Here is a 24,822-nt window from a genome sequence, read left to right as displayed (position 1 = left end):
GTATACATGTATGTATTATTACCATTGATTTCAATGGGAGCCAGGATCGTATACGCCGCATTATTTCGCGGCCGTGATTTTGCGGCCTCAAAATCACGGCCGCAAAATAACGTGGCGTATACGATCCCGGCTCCCATTGAAATAAATGGTAATAATACATACTGATACTGAGATGGGTAATAATCTATACCTTGAGATACTGAGGTAAATGGTAATATTCACTGCTCTACAATACTGAAGAATGTTCTAATAATGATCATTGTCCAGAGACTGTGGTCAGGTTTAGTAAGTTAGGCCCAATATAACATCTGAGAGCTTTATTTTTGTATCTTTTCTATAAGACCCAACCTCGTCTACACCATCCTGTCACTGCCCTGATTTCACTGAGTTATTGATTTATTGCCCTTTCCCTAAAAAATCTCCAATATCAACCAGTGGATGCAAAACCAGATAACCCCATAGCACAGTGACATGGCAAAATTACCATACTCATTGGAAAGGAAAGTTATTTTAATTTATAATAAACCCCAAATATATTTGGTACATGCTAGAAAGTATTGCACTTAAAGAACAGATAAAAACATTCATATCAACAGGAGGAAATTCAAGAAAGAGAGAAAAATTTGTGTCAGAATTTCATGAAGTGGCTCAGTCTCCGTCCGTGTGCTCATCTGAGAAATATGAAAAAAGACACATGACCATTGCACAGTGAAAGGTTCCATCCCCACAAAGCTCATTTCCCATCGATCATGTGTAGTAAGGATATATACAGCAGGTTCCTGGGGTATGGTTTCCAGTGCCAGTGAAAAAGTTTGCAGTTTGTTTTGTTGCAAAGAAATTTGCTTTGCTTGTGCTTCATCTTAGGCCGGGACATCTTAAAGTGCCGGCTTCATTTCATTCATTGGTATCTTTATAAAGTAGTATAAATGTAGACAAATATAATGACAATCAGGTTGAGGATGGTCCCTATGATCCCCAGCATTGCCAGAATTGTCTCCTCTTTGCTCTCCTTTTCTTGACTTCCTCTGTCGTCTTCATTGCCACCAGTGATTACCATCTTGGTCATGAATTCCAATGTGCCTCTTCCTTGTCTTACCTAAATTCAGAAAGATAGGATATTAGATCTTAGCAAGACTCCACACATATCTGGATATATGATTATTACCAACCACACTGCCTGCACAAAAGTGTCCCAAGTGCTTTTGAGCCCCCCTAGTGTAATAGTGTCTTGCGTTGTATAACATACAGTGATGTAACCTCCTAAGTGCTTCACATAGTTTAATGACCCTTTTAGTATAAGCCTCCCATGGTGCCACTACAGAGTATAGTGCCCCCACAAAGTAAAATGTGCCCCTTAGTGCCTGCACACAGTATAACTTTGCTTTAGTGTTTCCAACACAGTATAATGGTCCCTATGAACCCCACACAGTATAATGTTCCACAAGTGCCCCCACACAGTATAATCCCCTACTTAGTCTCTTTACACAAAATAATGCCCCTTTAGTGCCTACATAGAGTGTAATACTGCCATGTGACCCACACAATATATTCTAACTCCATGTTTCCCGACACAATAAAGAAAAGCTCCAGCAGCTTTGAGCAGCAGACACAATGTAGACACCTCCCTACATCATGCATGCCTGTGTCCAGGAGACTAATAACAACTATAGAGAGAGAAAGGCAAGGCAATGACAGTTCCGTACTTTATCATTTTATTCAACTATGTATCTTGAGGATGCAAATAGAATTGAAATGAAGACGTATCAGCATCTCCTAGGAAAGCACCTATAATCTGAGACTTTCCAACTGAATTGAAGATACTTGGGAGATATACAGTCCTGTCTCTGAACAACAGTTTTAAGTGCTCTAAATGGAATTTTTTTTTGCATTTGCAACAAAATCTGGATTATAATTCCCAACTTTTTTTATTCACTTTCAAAAGTGGTGAAACAAGTGGGTGGAGCTAATGAGGAGGGGCTTGGTCAGGACTATTCCAATGTACTGATTAGCCCAGAAAATGGCGCAAAAAGTGGCATTGCTCAGAACAGGGCATAGATTTCATTTTCTAGCTTAAAGACAGAGCAAAGTGAACATGCAGTGGACACGCTGTGATTTCTATAACTGTTGTAGTTTTGGAATTCACAGCATGTCAATTGTACCTACAGAAACGCAGATGGATTTCCTATACCTATGTAACAATATGGGATGGTTTATTGTTCAGCCCTGGTTGGTGCTCTGTACTTTGCTCTCTATTGGTCCTATGATAGTAATTGTATTTCATATATTGTGCCTGTACATTGGATCATCAGCTCTTCATGTTTCTTCAGATCTGTGCCTGTGCTTGCTGTGAGTTTCAGATGCAATTTCTCTGCTGTGGCTGATAACATTTCACTGGAATCTTTCTTGAGTTGCCCAGAAGCGAAAAACAACAAACAGAAGCTCCTGCTACAAATCTCAGCTGTCACATGTGTTACATATCATTTAGGAGAATTAGAGTGTGAATTGTGTTATTCACATTGTCCAGCAATTCTGCGGCCGCAGCTCGGGTCATATATATGTCCTACCATTCATTGACAAGCAGGAAATGTGAAGGAATTAAGAACAGCTAGTCGCATTTCCTCATATCTGTCCATCTATTTCATATCTAGCTTTCATATCTCTCTATTGTTACATGTTTCTGCACAGAGTTAAAGCCCCGTCACATTCCCTGAACAATGTCTTAAGTTGTTAAAAGATGTATTCAAACATTTATCAAAAAGTTCTGTGTAGACAATTTTACAAGGCTCTCTGTCTGCTCCAGCTGCCATTCCATACAAATCTTATTCCATTAAGTTATCACTGTTCCCTAATGTTATGACTCCAGCTACAAACCTGTCTGATACTTTCACGATGCTGCAGGTGACCTTGCCTCTTATGACTCATGGCTGTGGCTTTATAGAGAAGATAAAACCTATCTATATCTCTTCAAGGGTCACTGGCTGCGCACAAAATATCACTTTAACTGGAAAAAAAGAACCTTGTTCAGTCGGCTTCCATAATCTATAATCGCCGGCGCTCTAATCATTTCTTTTACTCTTTATACATGAAGTCTTGAGAAATGAACCTTATTATCTCTCACTGGGGTTAATGTAAGAAAGTGAAATGATCTGTGAAAACTTCTTCTACTGTTACATTGTGTTTGTGATTTGCATGAAGTAATCTGGAATAGGTAAGTCATATTTATGTTGCAATTCTTTATTCACTTTTAGGTATAGAGAATACATGAGACTATAAGGAGAAGAAAATCTCGAGAAGATACCAATAAGGCAGTCATATGTTCACTATTATCACTAATATAACAATGGAAAACTGACAAAACAAAAGGAAAACGAAAGAAAAGTAAAATAACAGGAAAGAGAACAATGGGGAAAAGCATCTGTAGAAGAATGAAAAAGACCAAACTAGAGAAAGACACTGCTGCCCCAAGAGTAATATTCAGAACATGAAGAAAAACAAGAGGAATGACTATACGAGGAAGAAGAACAAGCAGACGGAGCAAAAAGTAACAATCAGATAACAAAAGCTAAAGAAGGAGACTATCAACATGAGAAAAAGAAAAATAACATCAACTAGAACAAGAGGGGTGAAGAAAAACGATAACAAGAAGATTCATTACAAGAAAGGGGGAATATCAAAAGAGTCAGAGGCAGAAAAAGAAAGATAACATAGAACATCAACACCAAGAGCAAGATGCAGGCAAACAACTTCAATAGAGAGAAAATCAAGAGAAAAAAACTGTATGATGAAGAACGAACCAGAAGAACAAAAAGAAACAGCAAAATATCTGAAACAAAACAGGGAAAGAAGAATAAAAGACTAAGATTAACATGAGGGAAAACAAGGACAATAAGAAACATAGAAGAAGCAAGAAGAATTATATCAGGAAGATACATTAGAATGAAGATAGAATAAACAACTAAAGTAAGAGGCGAAGGAAACAATAACTTATTTACTTACTCTGCTTACTTATATAGTGCCAGAATATTCTGCAGTGCTTTACAGAAGCATTTATAGAGGCAAAGCACCAGGCAACAAGAGTAAGGTATACAAGAACAACATCAACTAGGGTTAAGAAGGAACAAAGGACTTCAGATATTTCCTATTCACCTGTTTTATCCCCAACAGCATTTGTTTATTTAGTACATTCATCAATTTTTCTAAAAGTTACAAAAATTGCTGAAACCATAATCCAGTCCCCAGGTACCATATGTGAAAAAGTGGAAAAAGACTGACAAAGTCCAGTTGTCCCAAATGTCAGATATGCCCATGTGAAAATTTAGTAAAAAGTTCATACAAAGAAGTCAACATGAAAAAGACAGAACTGACTTTAAGGATAAGGCCCCATGGGATGTCTCGCAGCAAAAAAGCACTGCATGAAAAACCGCAGTGGCAATGCATCACGGTTCTTCCCGCAGCGCTTTAAATAGAAAGTTCACTGAGTTTTCCTCCAAGAACTTTCTGTTAGAGTTATACCTATGAGGAAACCACCAGCGTTTCCATAGGTATAATTGACATGCTGCGATTTCCAAAACCGTGCCACAAAGTGGGCATGGGATTCCACTTTGGGCATCCACTTTGCTGATACTGTAAAACGCGGTGTTTCCATCCCGTGGGGCCCTGGCCTAAGGCAGTTTTTTGTTGCAGATTTTGCTGCTGATTTTGAGCCCAAATCCAGGAGTGGATGGAGCATAAGGGAGAAGTATAAGAGCCTCCTATATATTTCCCATTCCTTTTGCAGCCATTATTGGCTTTGGCTCAAATAACCGCAGCAAAATCTGCAACAAAAAAATCTGCATTTTCGCAACGTGGGGCTTTAGTCTACAATGTCCTGATAACTAATGTGCTCTAAGCATGTATCAAAATGAGTCTGTAAAAATGAGGAAGAAAACAATGAGAAAACAAATAGCATCAAGAGGGAGAACCATACTGTCACGGAGCAAAGGTATACGTCTTCCTCCGGATGGTCTTTTGAATCAACACGGACGCAAGAGGTCGGGAGACAACAGCAATTTATTGTAATCCACAAAGTTAGTAGCCGGCGGCGGTCACATCAACCGTAATAACAATAAGTCCACAGAAGTCACAATCCAATGATAGCTTTGGTTCCTTAGTCCTGTAACTAAATCCTGGCTCTCTGCAGAGCTGTGCACAGGCCGGCTAACTCATACTAACTGCTAGCTACAACTATATACTACGACTGTTACACCTATATCTGTGGGTGGGAAGGGCTGAGTCACAGATCCTTCCCCCCTCACCTATACCAAGGACAGCAGACTCCCTGTCTACTATGGACAATGCACCGTCCAACATCTTCTTGGAGACACTGATCAGATTATCTCCACCCATTGTCCTCACTGGTCCTCACTAGTTAGGGGTATTTGCATACAATGTGCTAACACACTAGACCCTAATCAGCCAACTACACATTGATGTATATAACAGGTTAGAGAATACATTCCACATGAAATATATATTACACATTGCCTATAGTATAGACTCTAACCATCCCGTGACAACCCCTCCCCCTCTCAAAACATGTGCATGACACAATTGGCCTACACAGGTAAATTGGGGAATGCACATCAGTCTCTATAGCTCATATGTCCTCCTGCCGGGATAACCCATCTGCGTTCTGGTGTTGGTTCCCTCGGCGGTACTGAATGGTAAAGTTGTAGGGTTGAAGGGCTGGCATCTGGCAGAAAATCCGGTGGATCCATGTTGGCTTCTCTCTGAGCTTGGCTTCGGGTCACTGCTCCCACAAAGTGGCACTGTAGATTTCCAACATCGTTGCCTAACAGAACATCGGCCGGCAGCCCGCTCATCACACCAATTGTGCATCGTTTTGGTCCATAACCATAGTCGAGTTCCACGGTAGCTTTAGGAATACGTCTCTGAGTACCCCCTGCCAACTTGATAGAAATGCCAGGGCCCTCCTCTAGGGCCTCGGGTCGCACAACTCGGGGGTCCGCTACCGTTAGGAAACCTCCCGAGTCCCGGAATCCAACAACTGTTCGGCCATCCAGTAGGACCTCCTGCAAGTGCTTCCGCTGAAGGTTTGCGGGATGTGTGGCGGAAGGCTGAATCCCATAGACCCCTGGAGGTGGAACAGATGGGTCATTCATGGAGTCATCTGAAAATGGGGCCAAACTTTCTGTCCTAGGGGTGGTTTCCAGGTAGTGAATAGGCCGGGATGCCACGGTGGCCCGTGCCCCCATGTTAGCAGGGCAACTAGCTTGCAAATGTCCAGGCCGCCCGCACCCAAAACATCTGCGCTCTAGCATTCTTCCAGTAGGTCGTTGTCTAGGGACAGGGTTGTTCATAGCTGGAGGCCGATGGGCTGGGGCAGGGGTAGAGGGGGAATTGTAATCCTGAGGCCGGGCACGAAAGGTGGGTGGCTGGATGAAGGGTGTCTGGCGGACTGTGGTAGTTTTCCGCTCCTCTGCAAACAACCTCTTCCACTGTGGCTTGATGGTCAGGCCCTCATCTGCAAGGGAAGCAGCTTGCTCCACTGTGGCTGGGTTCCGTTCCAGCACCCACTCACGGATCTCAGTGGGGCACTGGGAAAAGAACTGTTCTTTAAGTATGACTTGGAGGATCTTATCGACTGTGACAGCCTCCTCTCCTTCTAGCCAGCGCTTGCATGCTTGCTTCAACTTGTGGGCGAACATGTGGAAGGAGCTTCCCCCATTGTAAGACAAAGAGCGGAACTGAACTCGGTAGGTCTCTGGAGTGACTGCATAATACTTCTGCACCGCTCTTTTAATGGCCTCATAGTCCCGCTGATCACTAGGGTCCATGGCTCTGAGAGCTTCCGCAGCCCCATCTCGTAGGTGCCCCACCAGATACCGGACCCAATCCTTCTCTGGGACTTCCATCAGGTGGCACTGGTGTTCGAAGTCCTGAAAATATCCATCAACATCCCCAGCCGCTTCATCAAAGGTCTTGAAGTGTTTATGGGAGACATATGGTGGTTCTCTCACTGTTGGGCTGGGGGTCGACGTTTGATTATAATTCCGCGTAGTTATCTCAGCCATTCGCATTTCATGCGCCATTCTTTCCTTTTCGTGCGCCATTCTCTGTTCCTCCTTCTCCGTTTCCTGAGCCCTCTGTAATGCTCTACTCCTTTGCTCTGCAGTTGCTCCTAGCCCCAGCACTGCCAATTCCTCTTCATACAAAACAACCCATCTGCTCTTTTGGGTCTGTACCTGCCACTCCCGTATCTCTACTGTCTCCTGGGGGCAGCCCTCCTCATGGTCGCTTTGCAGGGTCATCTCCTCCAGTGCCTCGATCAGTTGATCTTTTGTTCTTTCCTGGTAACTCAGGTTTAGTTCCGGGCCCTTACTTGTAGACTTGCCATAGTCCAGTTCCTGTATTCTGAGGTTGTGGCTCCATTAATCGCTGAGCTGCTGTAGTCCATCTCGCTGTCCGCTGTTGATCCCACTGCTGCCACCAGTTGTCACGGAGCAAAGGTATACGTCTTCCTCCGGATGGTCTTTTGAATCAACACGGACGCAAGAGGTCGGGAGACAACAGCAATTTATTGTAATCCACAAAGTTAGTAGCCGGCGGCGGTCACATCAACCGTAATAACAATAAGTCCACAGAAGTCACAATCCAATGATAGCTTTGGTTCCTTAGTCCTGTAACTAAATCCTGGCTCTCTGCAGAGCTGTGCACAGGCCGGCTAACTCATACTAACTGCTAGCTACAACTATATACTACGACTGTTACACCTATATCTGTGGGTGGGAAGGGCTGAGTCACAGATCCTTCCCCCCTCACCTATACCAAGGACAGCAGACTCCCTGTCTACTATGGACAATGCACCGTCCAACATCTTCTTGGAGACACTGATCAGATTATCTCCACCCATTGTCCTCACTGGTCCTCACTAGTTAGGGGTATTTGCATACAATGTGCTAACACACTAGACCCTAATCAGCCAACTACACATTGATGTATATAACAGGTTAGAGAATACATTCCACATGAAATATATATTACACATTGCCTATAGTATAGACTCTAACCATCCCGTGACACATACATTGCCTTGAAAAAAGGGGACATGAAGGAAAAAAGAAGAACAAGAGGATATAAAAACAGAAGAACAGTTACAACAATAGGAGAAGTGGACATAAATGAGGAGTAAGAAAAGGAAAATTCAAGAAGATGTAAGGAAATTCAAGAAGAAGAGGAGAGCGTTTTCATACTATGTCAGTATCACTCAAGGTTATGCATTGAGTTAAAGGGATTGTCTAGGGAGAGGCTGATGATGATCCAAGGCTGCGTTCAGTCCCCCTGGGTCATTCTGCCTCCTCCACCCATGTCCCAGCACCAGGTAATTACATTAATACTCCTCAGATAAGCTCCTTAAGATGTGCACCAGGGCAATGTGGCTAGTTATTCTGGGGTCAGTCTATGGTAGACTGCATAATTTAGTCAGTGGTAAAATTGTATGTATCCATTTACAGACTGTTATACCTGGACCCTAAGATTAATATTGGTGACTTCAAGATATTCTATCTGTCACTCCTCTGACCCAGGAGAGGAAAAATTATTGAAGAGGTTCTTCTTAGGAAAATTCCTAAGTTAGGCCGGGGCCCCACGGGATGTAAACACTGCGATTTGCCCGCAGCGGAAAAGAACGCAAATCGCCGGCGGCTTTGCCGTAGATATAATTGCAACAGAAAGTCTAGTGTAGTCTAGTGAAAGATAATGTGCGGGCAAGATAGTGGCTCAGTGGTTGGTATGGCTGCATTTCAGTGCTGCAGTCTTGAGTTTGAATCGAGCAAGGACAGTATCTGAAGGGACATACATTTTCACTCAAACTCACTCTAGTAAACTGCTGTGAGTTTTAATAAAACAGCCAAACCAAGTCCCCGCCTCAGTCTACCTGATCCCTGCCCCAAAACACCCACATTCACAGAATATGTCCAGCAAGGGGCAGATCGGGGCCTGAGGTGCAAGTTTGGCACAAGAAAGGGCCATGCGCCACATGTGTCCCCCAATACCTTCTCCCTATGCCAGTTTGGTGTAGAGGGAATAAAGAACTCTTCCCAGTCAGTCCTTTTCCTTTAGTTGAGAAGTGGAAGTAGGGCGTTAGCTCCCCCAGCTAGGAGAGTGAGGAGGGCAGAGGCAGGAGACTGAGCCAGAACCCTAGTCAGGCTGGAAGAAAAACAGCTCAGACACTTGTGCTTTGTTCTGCAATCCAGAAATAGGAATTATCCCTATTCACCTTGTGGAAATGAAAGCATGAAAGATTAGCATTTGGAGATAAAGTTTTGCGCCTTATAATAATAATAATAATAATACATTTTATTTATATAGCGCCAACATATTTCGCAGCAATGTACAATTTGTAGGGATCAAGTACAGACAAAAAGATACATTACGTTATAGCTATAACCATATGTGTAGTAGACACAAGAAGAGGCAGGTCAAACCTGAGAATCTATACCCCACAGCTAAGGAAATGTAGATAAGTGGTGGATTTGAGAGTATAGCAGTCTAGTAAAGTGGAAGACTATCCCAGCAAGCGAGACAAAGACTGTCAACAGGCGTACCATCAACCGGGTTTAGCCCCACCCCTCAGTGCATGCTCGGTAAGAACTGTACCTCTAATATCAGGATGCTGTGAGAGCTAGTGAATTTATCCTATTCTACCTTTTCTCCTGAGTATTATTCTTCCACTGCCATCATGACTATTCCAACCACCATCAGGGTCAGGTAGGCTTTCAAACATTAGAATGTGCCCCAGAGGAAATACTACCACTACTATAATACGTTATTATAATCGTTATTATACACGGGCCAACAGGTCTGTGAATCAGAACCAGGGGAGTTAAGATCTTCTGACAGTGCGGTTTTGAATTTGTCATCCTCACCTTTGTTGCCGGAGGAATCATCTGTACTGGCTAAAGGACTTAAATTTGTCCCCTCGCAGGATTTTGACGTCTTTTCTACAATATTAGATGTCAATCGATTTATAAGGACTTTAACTGTCAAAAGACATTTTTACAGTGAGGACATTAGTAATAATTTACAGTCCAATACTATTGTAGATGTACAGGGTAATGTTGTGGATGATAATATGTGTGATGTATTGGATAATGTGTCTCTTTCGTTTAAAGAACAGGTGTCTTTGATATATTTAAATGATCTTGAGAATGAGAGTGTTCCTTTCAATGACCACTCTATCCACAGGATAGGAGTTAATTATACCAATCCTGGTTTCTATCCCCTGAAGTCTCGAGCTTCGGTCTATGGCCTGTTTCAGCAGGCCGTGGAGGCGGACCTCGAGCTTTTGGGGGATAAAGTTCATTATGGTAATCATTCGGACAATCTTTCCAAACAAGAACAGCAGGTATTAAAAAGTTTAAAAAATCGGAAAGATATTGTGATTAAACAATCGGATAAAGATGGGAAGGTGGTAGTTATGGATAGTTTGGATTATTTGAGGGGATGTTTGGATATATTGGAGGATGACACTACTTACAAGCTACTTGATTGTGATCCAACGCATCAGGTATATAAAAAATTGGAATCTCTTGTGGGCAAAGGGGTTTCCCTGGGAATATTTTCTTCAGAGCAGGCAAAACATTTGATACCCAATTATCCTATCATGGCCATTTTTCATGGCCTCCCGAAAACACATAAGGGGCGTATACCACCACCATTACGCCCCATTGTGGCTGGTATTGGGAGTGTCAATGAAGCCTTGTGTGCTTGGGCTGGACGATTTACTTAAACCTTTGGTTTGGCGGACACCCAGTTTTTTACGTGATTCAAAAGCAGTTTTGCAGGTTTTTGATAATTTTGAATGGAAGCCTAATTATGTATGGATCACGGCCGATGTTGAGCAGCTTTATTCGAGCATACCACACGACGTTGCTGTCGTAGCTTTAGAATATCATTTATCCAAATACAGTAAATTTTCTTTACAGTTATGTGAATATATTTTGGAAGTTACATTATTTTTTACTCCAACACAATTTTTTTAGTTTTGATGGGAAATATTATTTACAGGTTACGGGGGCTCCTATGGGGGCCCCCTTTTCTCCATCTATAGCAAATTTATTTTTAGCATGGTGGGAGGAAGATTTTGTTTTTTCATGAGGAATCCCTGCTTCAGCAACGTCGTGTGGTATGGTCGATATATAGATGATTTATTGTTTGTATGGGAGGGTGACACCAACTTGATTCCCGACTTTATGAGTTATTTAAATCATAATAGTTTGAATTTAAAATTCACCTATGCACAAAATGCCACTAAGATTTCCTTTTTAGATATTGACCTTTATTCAGACATTGAACGAGGTACAGTCATAACTAGCATCTATCGTAAACCCACATCAGGGAATAATGTGCTACTAGCTAGCAGTCTACATCCTAAGCACACTCTAAAGTCAGTTCCTCTTGGAGAATTATTACGCACGCGTCAAGCGTGTTCTGATGATACAGATTTTCAAAATCAAAAAACAATTACTCTTGGTAGGCTGCGTGACCGTGGTTATCCTAATTGGAGCCTTGAAAGAGCTGGAAGAATAGTGGATAATAAAACGCGGACATCTCTGTTGAGAAACAATAGGGGCAGAAGCTCTATAGAATCGGATCGTAAGTTGGTTTTTTCAACTCCTTATTCGAGACAATTTAATCAGATAAAAACAATCATACTCAAAAATATGCCGATTCTTTTGCAGGATCCAATAACACGCATAATATTGAAAGAGGGAATTCAAATAGTAGCCAAGAGAGGGTCTTCCTTGGGTAGTCAACTGTCCCCCAGTTTATACTCTAGTAGAGATAAAAATAAGTCCACCTGGCTAAACTACAAAGGTTTTTTTAAGTGTGGTTTACCACGGTGTGCAGTTTGCCGGTATGTTAATAAGACTATTACATTCTGTAGTTCGGATAATATCCATGAATTTTCCATCTTATCTTTTCTAAATTGTAACACGGATCACGTGGTTTACGTAATAGAGTGTATTGCGTGTAAGTTAAAATATGTTGGGTGTACGATTAGGGCGGTCAAGGTGAGGATTGCAGAGCACATTGCGGGGAGTAGTAAAGAACATGACAAAACTTCAGCTGTATCTCAACATTTTTTCTTTCAACATCAGGGCAATGTATCTAGTTTGAGGTTCTGTGCAATAGAACAAGTAAAAAAACCTCTTCGTGGAGGAGATTGGAGAAAAAAGGTTCTCCTTCGAGAAGCCTTTTGGATAAGGAAATTGAAGACTAGATGGCCGTCTGGTCTTAATTTAAGGTCTGATCTAGCTTATATTTATTGAATTCCTTATAAGTAGATAGGAACTTGTGGATTATGAGATAGAGAATTTCACTTACATATATATCTCTCTCTTTTTCAGTGGTGGAATGAGTGTATTTTTCCTGGGGGCTTGGTTATACCTTGGCTGTGCATTATCCTCCGATCATGTGACGTTTCCTAGTCACGTGACCGGGGAGGTCATGTGACCGGAGAAATAGGATACCATGGTTACCAGGTGTATCAGGAAGTCGGTCGCACTATAGGGAAACAACATGAGAGTGCGAGGATTATATACAGGTTCAACAGTATATTTCTTTGGGGAGGGTGAGTAGGACGGTTTCTAATCTTTTTCTTTTGCTTTTTTTCTTTAGTTTGTAGGATTTGTCTTGCAGTTTAGTATTTAAGATTGGTGCATGAGTAGTAGGGCCAGCAGACAGGTTTACATTCAAATTGAGAGTTTCATACATATGGTCCGCGGTAATTATATTGGTATATATATTATTGTTAATGGTTATGTATCGCCCTGTAATGGATATTTACTGTACACACATTGAGTTATATATACGGAGTTGTTATATATGCATTGTTGATTCTAATGTTTGTGTGTGCTTACAATGTAAGGGTTAATAGATTGGGCGGGAGGTGGAGTTATCTCGATGTAATGGGTTTAAAAGATCAGTTTGGTGTTACATGTTTGAGCCATGAGGAAGGGACTAGCGTCCCAAAACGCGTAGCTTTTTTGTACAGAGATATGACACCAAAGTTACTATGTAACTTGTTTTATTTTATTTAAAATAAAAGTTATATTTTATTTATCGCGGACTTTTCATACATCTGGATCAGCTGGCTACATTTTATTGTTCTACTACTATAATACCATCAGTCCCCTGAGCACTGCACAAGCCTAGGAGGAAAGCTGGAGGATCTGGTGGAGATATTTGCCACTGTGACCACTGCAACTACTACTGCTCTCAACCTCCTTGCATCCCCTTATGGTTTTCTGTACTACTACTACTACTACTACTACTACTACTACTACTACTAATAATAATAATAATAATAATAATAATAATAATAATAATAATAATAATATCATTAAAATACTGCTAATACACAGTACCACTACTACTTACTAACTATATTAATAAATATATTCATTAGTTTTGTAGACTTCACCAACCTATGTGCTTTTGAATTTTATTTAACCATGTTGTGTCTGTGTACAGAATACTTAGGCATAACTACGAGGGTAACAGACTGAGCAGCTGAGACGTGAGACGCAGTGATCCATCTGATTTCTTCTGGTATCAGATCTGATGAAGGGGTGGTACGTGTGAGGTACCAGAGAACCCCGAAACGTGTCATCTTAAATAAATCCTTTTTATTTTGATACATCAGCATACCAGAACTTATCTTTACTGAAGGGAGCACGCTTTTGGTGTTTTGGGGGGGTATATCCCTCAATCACTGTCCTGTGATTTCTTTTGACCTATGAGTCGTAAAGCCATAGACGCTTTTTCGGAATACATAGCTTGATTACGTACCAAAAAGGCGTGAGACAAGTTGACCTATTTCTGGAGTCCACAAGGACTTATATGTGAATTCTCATATGTACCTAATTTTTAATTAGCGCGGCCACGCTTGGTAATTCTATATATTTTGGTCTAGATTTTAGTTAGGATTACAGGGGGCTGAATCCTTTGGCATGTCACACTTTTCAGATTTTTATTTGATTACATTTTGGAAACGATGTATCATTTTCATTCCACTTCACAATTATCTACTACGTTGTCTTGGTCTACACTTAAAATCTCAATAAAATACATTTAAAGGGGTTGTCCCATCACAAGGATCCTATCTATACTGCTTGTTAATGTGGATGTAAGACTTTTCCTAAATATACTGCTTCAGCAAAACTGCTTTGTTTGTCCACTATCTTACTTTATTCAATTCATTGTTGACACAGCCCTTGACTTATCTGATCAAAAGTCAAGTGATGTATCTGCCTGCTCTCAGGGGGGGGAGGGAGGAGGGGCTAAGTGCACGGGAGCGAGCCTGTGTATCTAGCTATTCCTGTGTCTACACCACGTGACCTAGCTTCCTGCTATCAGATAGAGGAGAGGAGCTGCTTTCATTTCTTCTGTTCTCCCAGTTATCAGGCTAGCTAATTCAATTGTGTTCATTATGGCAGAGACAGGCAGTCTCTGTATGTAACACAGAATGGAGTTGGTGCTGCCTGTACTTCATAGTCCAATATGGGTGGGCGGAAACCCTGCCCACCAAATGATGCAAGAAACCATGAAGAAAGAAGATTTTACAGCAGTGAAGACTGGTGAGTATGCGAGGTGGGAATACCCCTTTAAGTTTGTGGTTGTAAGGTGACAAAATGTGAAAAAGTTCAAGGGGTATGAATACTTTTGTAAGCCACGTATAAGTTGCTGCATTTGTCATCACAAGCTAGATGAGGTAAAAGTGGAGATAGTGACAGATCTGTTATTCATTTCAATGCATCATACAGAGCACAGCTCTAAAAGGTTGCAAGAAATAGAATTGGAGAATTTAGTCAAATTCAAGCAATTACACAGTCATATTAGTGATATAAATCAATAGATATAATTGAGAGCATAGTTGTGTGCTGTTCGAGTATGAGACTGCTGCATTGCTTCCATAAAACAGAATTACAGACACACAAACAGGACAGTTAACTCTTTCATTGTCAATAATCTAATTCTTTCGAAAATCTTTTGTTAAGGACTTTTTTGAGAAAGCGCTAAAATTAATTAAATACATATCAACTGCTCTTCTAATAGCAAAGCGCTGAATCCACCTGTGCAAATCTAAAAAAAAAAAAAAATTACTGTTACCCCAATATACTGTCTAGCCTGTTCTAATCTGAAAAAAGGCCTCTTATTTGTCTTTTTTATGTTCAACTCTGGTCACACAATACACAGTGCATACAGGCCTGCCTCACTTATGGAGTCCAGTACTGCCTGCACCTTACAGAGGTGACTTCCCCAGTCTGGGCTATGAATGACCACATCGTCCAGGTAAGCTGCTGCGTCGTCATGATGTGGCCGCAAAATCTGGTCCATCAACTTCTGAAAGGTAGCAGGAGCTCCATGCAAACCAAATGGCATAGCCCTGTACTGGAACAGATCTTCCCGACAAAGGTACCTTTAGACAAAGGTATTTGCCAGTAACTTTTTGTCAGGTCCAGTATGGTTATGTACCTGGCATTACTCAACGTCTCAATAAACTCATCAACCCTGGGCATGGGATAAGCGTCAAACTTGGAAATCTCATTCAATTTTCTAAAATCATTGCAGAAACGCCAAGTACCATTGAGCTTTGGTATCAATACAATTGGGTTAGACCACTCACTTTTGGATTCATCAATTACACCTAACTCCAGCATATGTTTAACCTCAGCTGACACTACCTCCCTACATGCCTCTGTTATTCTGTAGGTCAGGCAGGCCAGAGAACTTGCGTCTATTTTTCTGCAGGAACTCTCTTGCCTCTTGTTGTTAGGGCACTCATTCACACGGACTGGAGGTATTGGTGGCAACGAATCACCCACCTCTGTATTTGAGGCCACCAAGGATTCCCTCTGGTTCCAGGGCTTAATCAAATTCACATGGTAGATTTGAAAAGGCTTCCTTTTCCCTGGTTGGTGAACCTTATAGTTGACTGGCCCTACTTTTTCCAGAATTTCATATGGGCCTTGCCATTTCACTAAGAACTTGCTCTCCACAGTAGGCACCAAAATAAGGACTCTGTCCCCTGGGTTAAACTCTCGGACTCTGGCAGAACGATTATAAATTCTGCTTTGGGCCTCTTGTGCTCTTTGTAGGTGTCCTTTTACAATTGGCATGACTGTTGAAATGCAGTCCTGCATTTGAGCTAAAATTTATAAAAATTATTGTGTTGAGTTCACCCAATATACAATCTAGCCTGCACTAACCTGAAAAAACTTTAATATTTAAGCTTTTTTGATTTACTCAATATACAGTCTAGTCTGTGGTAATCTGATAAAAATTCAGTGTAACAGAGTGTTGTTAATATGGAAAAATATTAAAATAGTTTCTTAGGATTTTTTTTGCTGTGCATATATGAATTATTGCACCCTACAGAGATCCCATTTTATAGCTGTTATGTGGCATCTGCTGAAAGAGGTCTTTTTTTTGTCTTCCTCCTCTTTTTGAGGAGTTGGATGAGAACTCCCAGTGTTTTTATATGTACATGAGGTCAAAGTGGAAGACATAAGTGTTGGTAGAAGTAGTAGTGGTAGGGGGTGTGCTACTGGTGGTGGAATCTGTTAGGAATTATTGCAAGTACATAGAGAAATTCCACTGCCACAATGAGTCACAAAAAAGTGGGGAAGAGGATGACATTACTGAATCTGATAATAATTCTATTGCACATAAAACTTTTCAATCTGATCAGGGTGACATCACAGGAAGGTGGTGGCAGCTGACATGGAATCCCAACATCCAAAAGACCTGCCTGGAGAAGATCTAAGGTAAGTTCAGGTGTTGGCGGCAAGGGCAGCCAAATTTCCACTGCTGTTGATGTTGATGGAAGTGGTTACATGTAGTCATTAGAGATGAGCGAGTAGTATTCGATCGAGTAGTATTCGATCGAGTAGGTATTCGATCGAATACTACGGTATTCGAAATACTCGAACTCGATCGAGTACCACTCGCTATTCGAATGGAAAAGTTTGATGCAGAACCAGCATTGATTGGCCGAATGCTATAAAGTCGGCCAATCAACGCTGGTTCTTCTCCTACCTTTAGAAGTCTTCTCCGTGCAGCTTCCCCACGGTGTCTTCCGGCTCTGAATTCACTCTGCCAGGCATCAGGCCTGTAGTGCGGGCATGCGCAGTCGGCTCTGCCCAGGCCCGATGCCTGGCAGAGTGAATTCAGAGCCGGAAGATGCCATGGGGACGCTGCACGGAGAAGACTTCTTGGAGGATCCAGCCCGACCCTCACTCATGGACTTGGTAAGTATATTTTGATCGAATGTTGCCTACCCCTGAAACAAGCATTTTCCCCCCATATACTATAATAGGATTCGATATTCGATTCGAGTAGTCGAATATTGAGGGGCTACTCGAAACGAACATCAAACCTCAAACATTTTACTGTTCGCTCATCTCTAGTAGTCATCTCTCATATGGCATTTTTTTGTACATTACCAAATGACAAATTGGTGGCAAAGTGTAAAGTCTACAAGCATTTAATTAGCCATTGTAGTGCAGACACATGTGCAGATCTCTGCATACTCACATGAAATGGTGTCACCAATTCATTTCGCAAAATGCAATTGCCAGTGCCACCAAGTAAGCAATATCATTCTTTTCCTTCTTCCCATGATCGTCCTTGTAGGCAGGCCACATCCACACATAGCACATGATGATAATCAATAGCATTCATTATTATCTCCATCTGCTTCTCCTCCTCCATGCCAACGTCAGTCATCATCCATAAAGGAATGTGTGTCCAGTAAACAGCAATCTGCACCCAGTCATCTGGCTGGTCTACAACTTTAAATTCCACCTGGCCAAGTTACTGTATTTCGCCAACTGACGGTAGTGTACATCTCGATGGAGAATATCTAGCCGCCATTATTTCTCAAGAAAAGTTGCCCCTGCTTGATATTGCCATGTGTGCCATGTAAATGTCCATGCAGGGAAAGGTACGCACCATCATCAATAATGGAACAGCACTTATGGGTAGCTCTCATGTCAGAATGGGTCAATGTTTTTAGTGTCACAGTTCAAAAACCTTGCAAGGTCAAGTGCTTTCTAGTACTACTACTGACATGACTTCATAGGTGCAGGCCATGTACCGGTTCAACACTAGGTGGGACCTATCTGCCTCCTCTAGTTCCTCCACAATGGACCATTTTCCACCCCCAAGTTCACCCCTCCCACATTTTATGGTTTTAAGGTGAAGCACACATTGAGTGGTAGTGTTGCATATGCTGGAGCATCCATTTAAGCAGCAGTATATGGTGAATGATTACTGCTGGAAATAGAGTGGATAACTGACCAGTAAGAAAAACTGTTTCTACCTCAGTCAGGATAATCAGTTTTTGAAGATTTTTTTTCAGCTGCCAGGCCTGAGCTAATAGTTTGCCCCAAAATTTTTCCAGAAATTTTGTAAATTGCCACACCACCAACATGAACCTTGGTGGAGTGGACCATCACCTGTCCAACTGGATACTAGACTACCTCACAAACTGCCTTCAGTATGTGGGAGCCCGGGACTGTGTGTCTGACACTGTGATCTGTAGTACGGGGGCACCACAAGGTACAGTTCTTGCCCCATTTCTCTTCACACTGTACACTGCTGACTTTAGGCACAACTCATCCAGCTTTTACTTACAGAAGTACTCCGATGACTCTGCAATAATAGGCCTCATCACTGATGGTGATAATAGGGAATACAGAGACTTAAACCAGGATTTTGTTGAATGGTGCCAGCAGAACCAGCTCAGGATTAATGCTGGGAAGACCAAGGAGATGGTGGAGTTTAGTAAAAGGAGAAGTGCTCCATTCCCGGTGGAGATCTAATGGACATGCATTGAGATAGTCAAGACCTATAAGTACCTGGGTGTGCTCCTCAATAATAAACTAGACTGGGCTGATCACCTGGAGGCGCTGCACAGAAAGGGTCACAGCAGGCTCTACCTGCTCAGAAGGCTGAGGGCCTACGTAGTCCAGGGGCCACTTCTTAAGGCCTTTTACAACTCTGTGGTTGCTTCAGCCATATTTTTCGGTATGGCCTGCTGGGGGAGCAGTATATCAACCAGGGACAGAAATAGACTTGACAGGATGATCAGAAGGGCCAGCTCTGTCCTGGGGAGCCCCCGGACCCAGTACAGGTGGTGAGTGACAGAAGGATACTGTCCGTGGTGAGCTCCATGCGGGAGAACAAATCCCACCCCATGTATGAGACCTTGATGGCACTTGGCAGCACTGTAAGTGACCGTCTGCTTCACCCCAAGTGTGAGAAGGAGCGCTATCGCAAGTCTTTCCCTCCAACTGCGATAAGGCTGTATAATCTACATCAGACCAAGCGAAGATCCCTCTGAACAGAAAACTATGAGTATGATTATGAAGTCTTCCTTCTTTCTTTCTTCTGTTCCTAAGCTGCTATGGACTCCTAGTATATCTTATCTTCTCAGCATACGTGTGTCTACTTCCGTAATATATTACTGTGCATTATCCTGTATCTGTATTACTATGCTGCTGTAACATACTGAAATTTCCCCACTGTGGGACTATTAAAGGATTATTTTATCTTATTTTATTTGGCATTTGCTGCAATCCCTTAAAGAGGTAACTGTCAAGATAATCCAGGTTCTTTTCTGCTTCCTAAGTGTTGTTTTCAGGGTCAGAATGAAGAATCCTTTCCATTTCAGAAGATATTCATGCTTTTTCAGCTTGCAGGCCAGGCGCCCCAAATTTTTCCTTAAATTCTATTGCTGACAGTGCCACGTGCCACTGTCACTGCTGGCAATATTAAAAAGAAAATTAAACAAAGAACCCTACCATTGCTTCTTCCAATACCAACACAATGTTGGTGCGGTATTCTGCTCCAATAAAGGGATCATTTTTGGCAACTTTTTTTTTTTTCGAAAAGCCAATTCTTCATCACTTTTCAAGTGGATCACTGCCACAAATTTGTGTTCCAAATAACAGCAAGCCTGTAGCACTTATAAGTCATCAAAACAGGCAAATTTTTCTACAAAACCAGTATTATTTTTTTTGCAATATAGCCCCCATGTGTAATTACAATCATGGGCAAGCACCATCCACCAACAAAAGGGTAATTTTTGGAGCGTTTTAAATGATAAAAAGCGAGTGCAGTGTATAGTTAAATCTGAAGTTTGCATCCTCTGCTTACTATTCATTTTTCTATAGACATACACTTTGACATAACTTCAGCTGTGTTTGCCTTAGAGAGCTATAAATTGAATAGATAGGTTCCTAGGAGCCCTGTGGGTGCTTAAGCCATTTTAAGGTGTGGTTTGTATCACAATTGTCCGAAACAAATCTTGGATGTGAGTCACCCAAAACTAATCCTTAGAGGTTCGTCCATCTCTACTTATGACCGTATATCCGGCCCTGCCTTTCAACATTCCAAAACCATGCGTAGGACATTTTAAGCCTCCCCCTGATCTGCTCAGGAATACACGCAAAAGCTCCCAGAGATACACATTTTTGGAATACATCTGCATAAGCTCTTCCCTCTTTTTCATCTGGCAGTCCTACAAAAAACATAAAAGGGGTTGCTTGGAAGGTATCTGAGGGATAATGCCAGAAATAATGTACAACATTTCACCATCTAGAAAATCCTTGTTGCATTATCTGGTCTGACAAACCAATAGCTTAAACAATTCTATTTCTATTTTAGCTCCACCCTCAAAGCAGGAAGAGGAAAAGGTCTATATGTTACATATGTATTGCAGCTTGACGTTGGTGAGAGCATTTGTATAGACAGTTCAGTCTGTTTGTATGTGTGTATGTATATGCAAATGCATATGTGTCCATGTATATGCAAATGTAATTGTACGAGTATCATGCATGTATGCATATGGCATATTAATATGTTTATGTATGTGTAAAGGCAAACGTATCTGTATATATGTGTATTACTGTATATATGCATGTGGAATTGAATGGGTTTCTGTATGTATATGAGTGTCTGTATAGTTTGTGTGCATGAGTGTTTAAATATGTTTTGTTTAATGCACGAATGTGTATTTATGGATTCATATATATTTGTATGTATGTTTGCATGTGGAAGTGTTTGTGTGTATGAATACCTTTGTATATATAAAAACACACATGTATCTGTGTACGTAGATATATGTAATTATGTAACTAAGGGTCAAAATAATTAATTATATATATATATATATATATATATATATATATATATATATATATAAACCGTCATCTCCTCTGACACTAAGGCAATAAGTGATTTACTTCCCCACTTTTATGTCATATTTTATGTCTGTAAGTTTACATAATGAAGATATAGAGAGAACATCTATTCAAGAAAAACTCATTTATAAAATGCTATCTGCAATTATTGCTGAGCGCATTATTCTGGAATTTACTTGTCATCAGTCAGCAATTCTTCTGTATAATAACCAAGAGACCTAAAGGGTTAATTCTGCCAGGAGACTGAAGACGCTATTTTCAGTGAAAGATTCCTTCCTAAAGTGGAAATCTCAGTTTGCATATAGAAAAGAGCTGGAAATAATTTGATACATTAAATTTGCAGCTGATACATGGGAGGGACATTTAATCACTTCTGCCACATTGGCACTTTTGCTGGGTCTCACATCTTCTACGCTGTTGCTAGGCGACCAAAAATCTGGGTACCAGTCTGATGTGCTTCTATCTCCGTCTTGGGAAATCACTAACTGCTACTTACTAATCAAGCCAGCATCAGAGCAATAGCTAATACAGCACCAGAAAATGGGGACACTCAAAATTATAAGATCTGAAGCTATGGTCACCCCAATATTTCTGCGCAAATTTTAACTCATTTGACTTTTTAGTGCGATTTTTTATCTCTATATTCTACTGTACGGGCAAAATATATTTACATAATAATATGAAAAATAGCAGCAAAAAACCCCCGGTAGGGTCATAGTAAACTTAACCTGCTAGAGTTCTGACTACTGAACTTTAATATGGTGCTGGTAGAGGGTACAACAATAAAAATATTACTGTCACAATAATTAGGGTGCGGTGGGTCGAAGGAGAGAAAAAAATGTAAAATAAAATGTAAAATAATTCTATTATCAAACTGAAGTTTCATAATGTTAACCATATAACACGTGAAAATGACATTCCTTACTTGACTGCACAAACATATTACAATATATTTTATACCTTTCTTGAGGCTAGAACTAAGTTACTCATTCACTTTAACAGTAAGTCATTTCTTTCTCAAACTAAACACGTCATGGATGTTACTGTGCTTATATAAAATTACACTTGCCCACTTTATACTACAATTCTATGCAACATTGTTACAGTACACCATTCACTACAGTAATGTACTATAACAGAACAGAACGTATACAGTCCACAAGCATGAAGGAGAGAGACATGAGCATGGAATGTCCTAATATTCATTTGTAAGGTTGATGATAATGATGATGAGGATGATGGTGATGATGACTATTAAACAATACTTCAAAGTTTTAGCACTCAACAAACTTACATCCCTCACATGTAGCACCTGATTCACCAGTATAACCTACTGTATTTAGTCTAAACCAGAACACTTCTGGATTCTCAAAGACAAAGAGTTTCTCTAGAAGTTCTCCACCTTGTGTGATGTCAGAACCATGTGGTGGTGTTACTATAACATGTAATATATTCTTACCCTGCACAGCATCAAGATGTGGGGTGAAGCACAGGGCATACTGCTGGCAATAGGGCGCCCATTTTTGTCCAAGGAGACGTAATGTTAGAGGATGACATGATTGTTCTACTCATTAGATTGTCTCAGCTTTCTCGTATGACCAGAAGACAGAGCCTAATAGAGTTTTCCATGGTCAGTGTCTCAACCCTTACGAGGCATCATCAAGAAAATGTACAATATTCCAATATATCACATTGCCAGCAAGGGACTGAAAGCAAAGCTTGAGGTTAACTGCTCATTGACCTCTCCTCTTTACTTCAATGTAACTTTGTGTTTTTCTGGATCCACACTTCATTTCCAATCAGCTTGTCTCCATATGGCAGCAAAGAATTTCAAAAGAAAAACTCAACCAAGGTGTCTGATAGGTCCAGGTTCTTAGTCTGGTGCTGACTACTTCTAGGCTGTTGAGCTGTTAAATCTGTTTGTCTGTAGACCAGAGTCTGTCAATGAGAAGAGAGGCTCAAGAGATGTGTGTTGAACTAAGGTTTTAAGAAGCAATAGTCAATAGCAGTAGTCTGCGCTTCTCTCCTTTTCTCCTCCCTCCCCTCACTGGGAATCCCAGTACACCCCCCCCCTCGTGTTCCACTAACCCTTTCACTGTTGCAGCACATGCTTGTTACTAGTATCTTAATACACAGCTTTAAGGTTTCTTATCTCAGCTGCCTTCTCTGATATTAGGAAATAAAATTCTAAGTTGCTCCGCAAGTATCACATTCCATATAAAAATACTGTAAATTTTTCCACATAAAACATCCATAGGATTATGCTTCTGTGATATTACTACAGAGGTGCATCTTCCATGAGGCGACCTGAGGCAATGGCCTCAGATGGTGCCTCATGGCAAAACAGTGGGGGGATGGGGGAGAAAAGGAGCGTCATTCTTTTTCAATCGGCGGCTACTTATTAGGGAGAGGGCGATATTTTAATCACCCATCCATGCTCCAGCCCAGGCCACCTCTACTTGACGGAGCCCTTACATCACAATTCTGAAGAATACTAGGACACTATATGCAGGGTCAGGTACAGCGCACCCTGGAGATAGCAGCAGAGGTTGGCCTGGAGTGTAGATGGGTGAGAAAATTATTAACCGCTACCTATTGGAATAATACAATAAGTAGTGACATAAAATAAAAAAAGGGAGTCATATACCATGAGGAGGCCATAAAAATGGACCATATACCGTGGAGGGGCAAAAAGGAGTGATATACTGTGGGATCCATAAAAAGGCTTCATATAATGTGGGGGGACCATACAAAGGAGGATCATATACTGGGGGGAAAAATGAGGGGTTATATACTTTGTGGGGGCTATAAAAAAAGGTGGATCATATACTATAGGGGGGGGGCAAAAAAGGGGGTAAAAACTGTGGGGTCATAAAAGGTGGTCATATACTGTGTCGGGGCCCGAAAAAGAGGGTCATACACTTTATGGAGTCCAGGAAAAGGGAGTCATATAATAGGGGTTCAGAGAAAGGTGGTAATATACTGTGTGGTGGGGGACAAGAATAGGAGGTTGTATATACTGTGTGATGGTCAAACAAAAGGGGGTTGTGTACTGTGTGGGGGCCAAGGGGATTTTTCGATCTGAAAATGGGGGTGTATCCTGCAATTTTAATCAAGGGGACCCCCATCACACAACCTAAGTTGGATTGGGTATTTTTGAGGGGACACCATTTTATAGTTTGCCTGAGGCAGTAGAGAGCTAAGGTTCACCCCTGTATGTGTGTAATGGGTATTATTGCTGTAGTGCATAAAACCTTTAGGGGTCCTATTATGAAGTGAGTTTTATTGGCCCCCTACCAGGAAAAAAAACTTATATATGTGGTATATTAAAGGGAGTCTGTCAGTGGTAAATTGGTTATAAACCTAATCAGTACCTTGTAGAGGTGATTCTATGGTTTCCAAATAAGCTTTAGACAAAAGTATTTTGTCAATCCATAGTACTTTTCCCTCTAAAGCTATATAACAAACATATTTGTAACCTGTAGAATCTCTGATCATAGCACTTTGTTTATCTGCTATCTTTCTCTGCTTACAGCCATGTGTTCATGTG

General features: G+C 41.2%; 1 protein-coding gene across 1 annotated transcript; it reads right to left on the bottom strand.

Moving 5' to 3' along the window:
* Window positions 1–492: 492 nt before the first annotated feature.
* TUNAR (transmembrane neural differentiation associated intracellular calcium regulator) lies at window positions 493–23,248 on the bottom strand. Its single transcript, XM_075280678.1, has 2 exons — window positions 22,732–23,248; window positions 493–1,096 (listed from the first exon to the last, which is right to left on the bottom strand). Exons 1-2 carry the CDS (start codon window positions 22,768–22,770, stop codon window positions 911–913), a joined length of 225 nt encoding a protein of 74 aa, XP_075136779.1. The 5' UTR covers window positions 22,771–23,248; the 3' UTR covers window positions 493–910.
* Between the last annotated feature and the right edge of the window lie 1,574 nt (window positions 23,249–24,822).

This window comes from Leptodactylus fuscus, chromosome 7 (genome assembly GCF_031893055.1).
Source record: "Leptodactylus fuscus isolate aLepFus1 chromosome 7, aLepFus1.hap2, whole genome shotgun sequence".
NCBI lineage: Eukaryota > Metazoa > Chordata > Amphibia > Anura > Leptodactylidae > Leptodactylus > Leptodactylus fuscus.
This window is presented reverse-complemented; position numbering and strand designations above follow the sequence as displayed.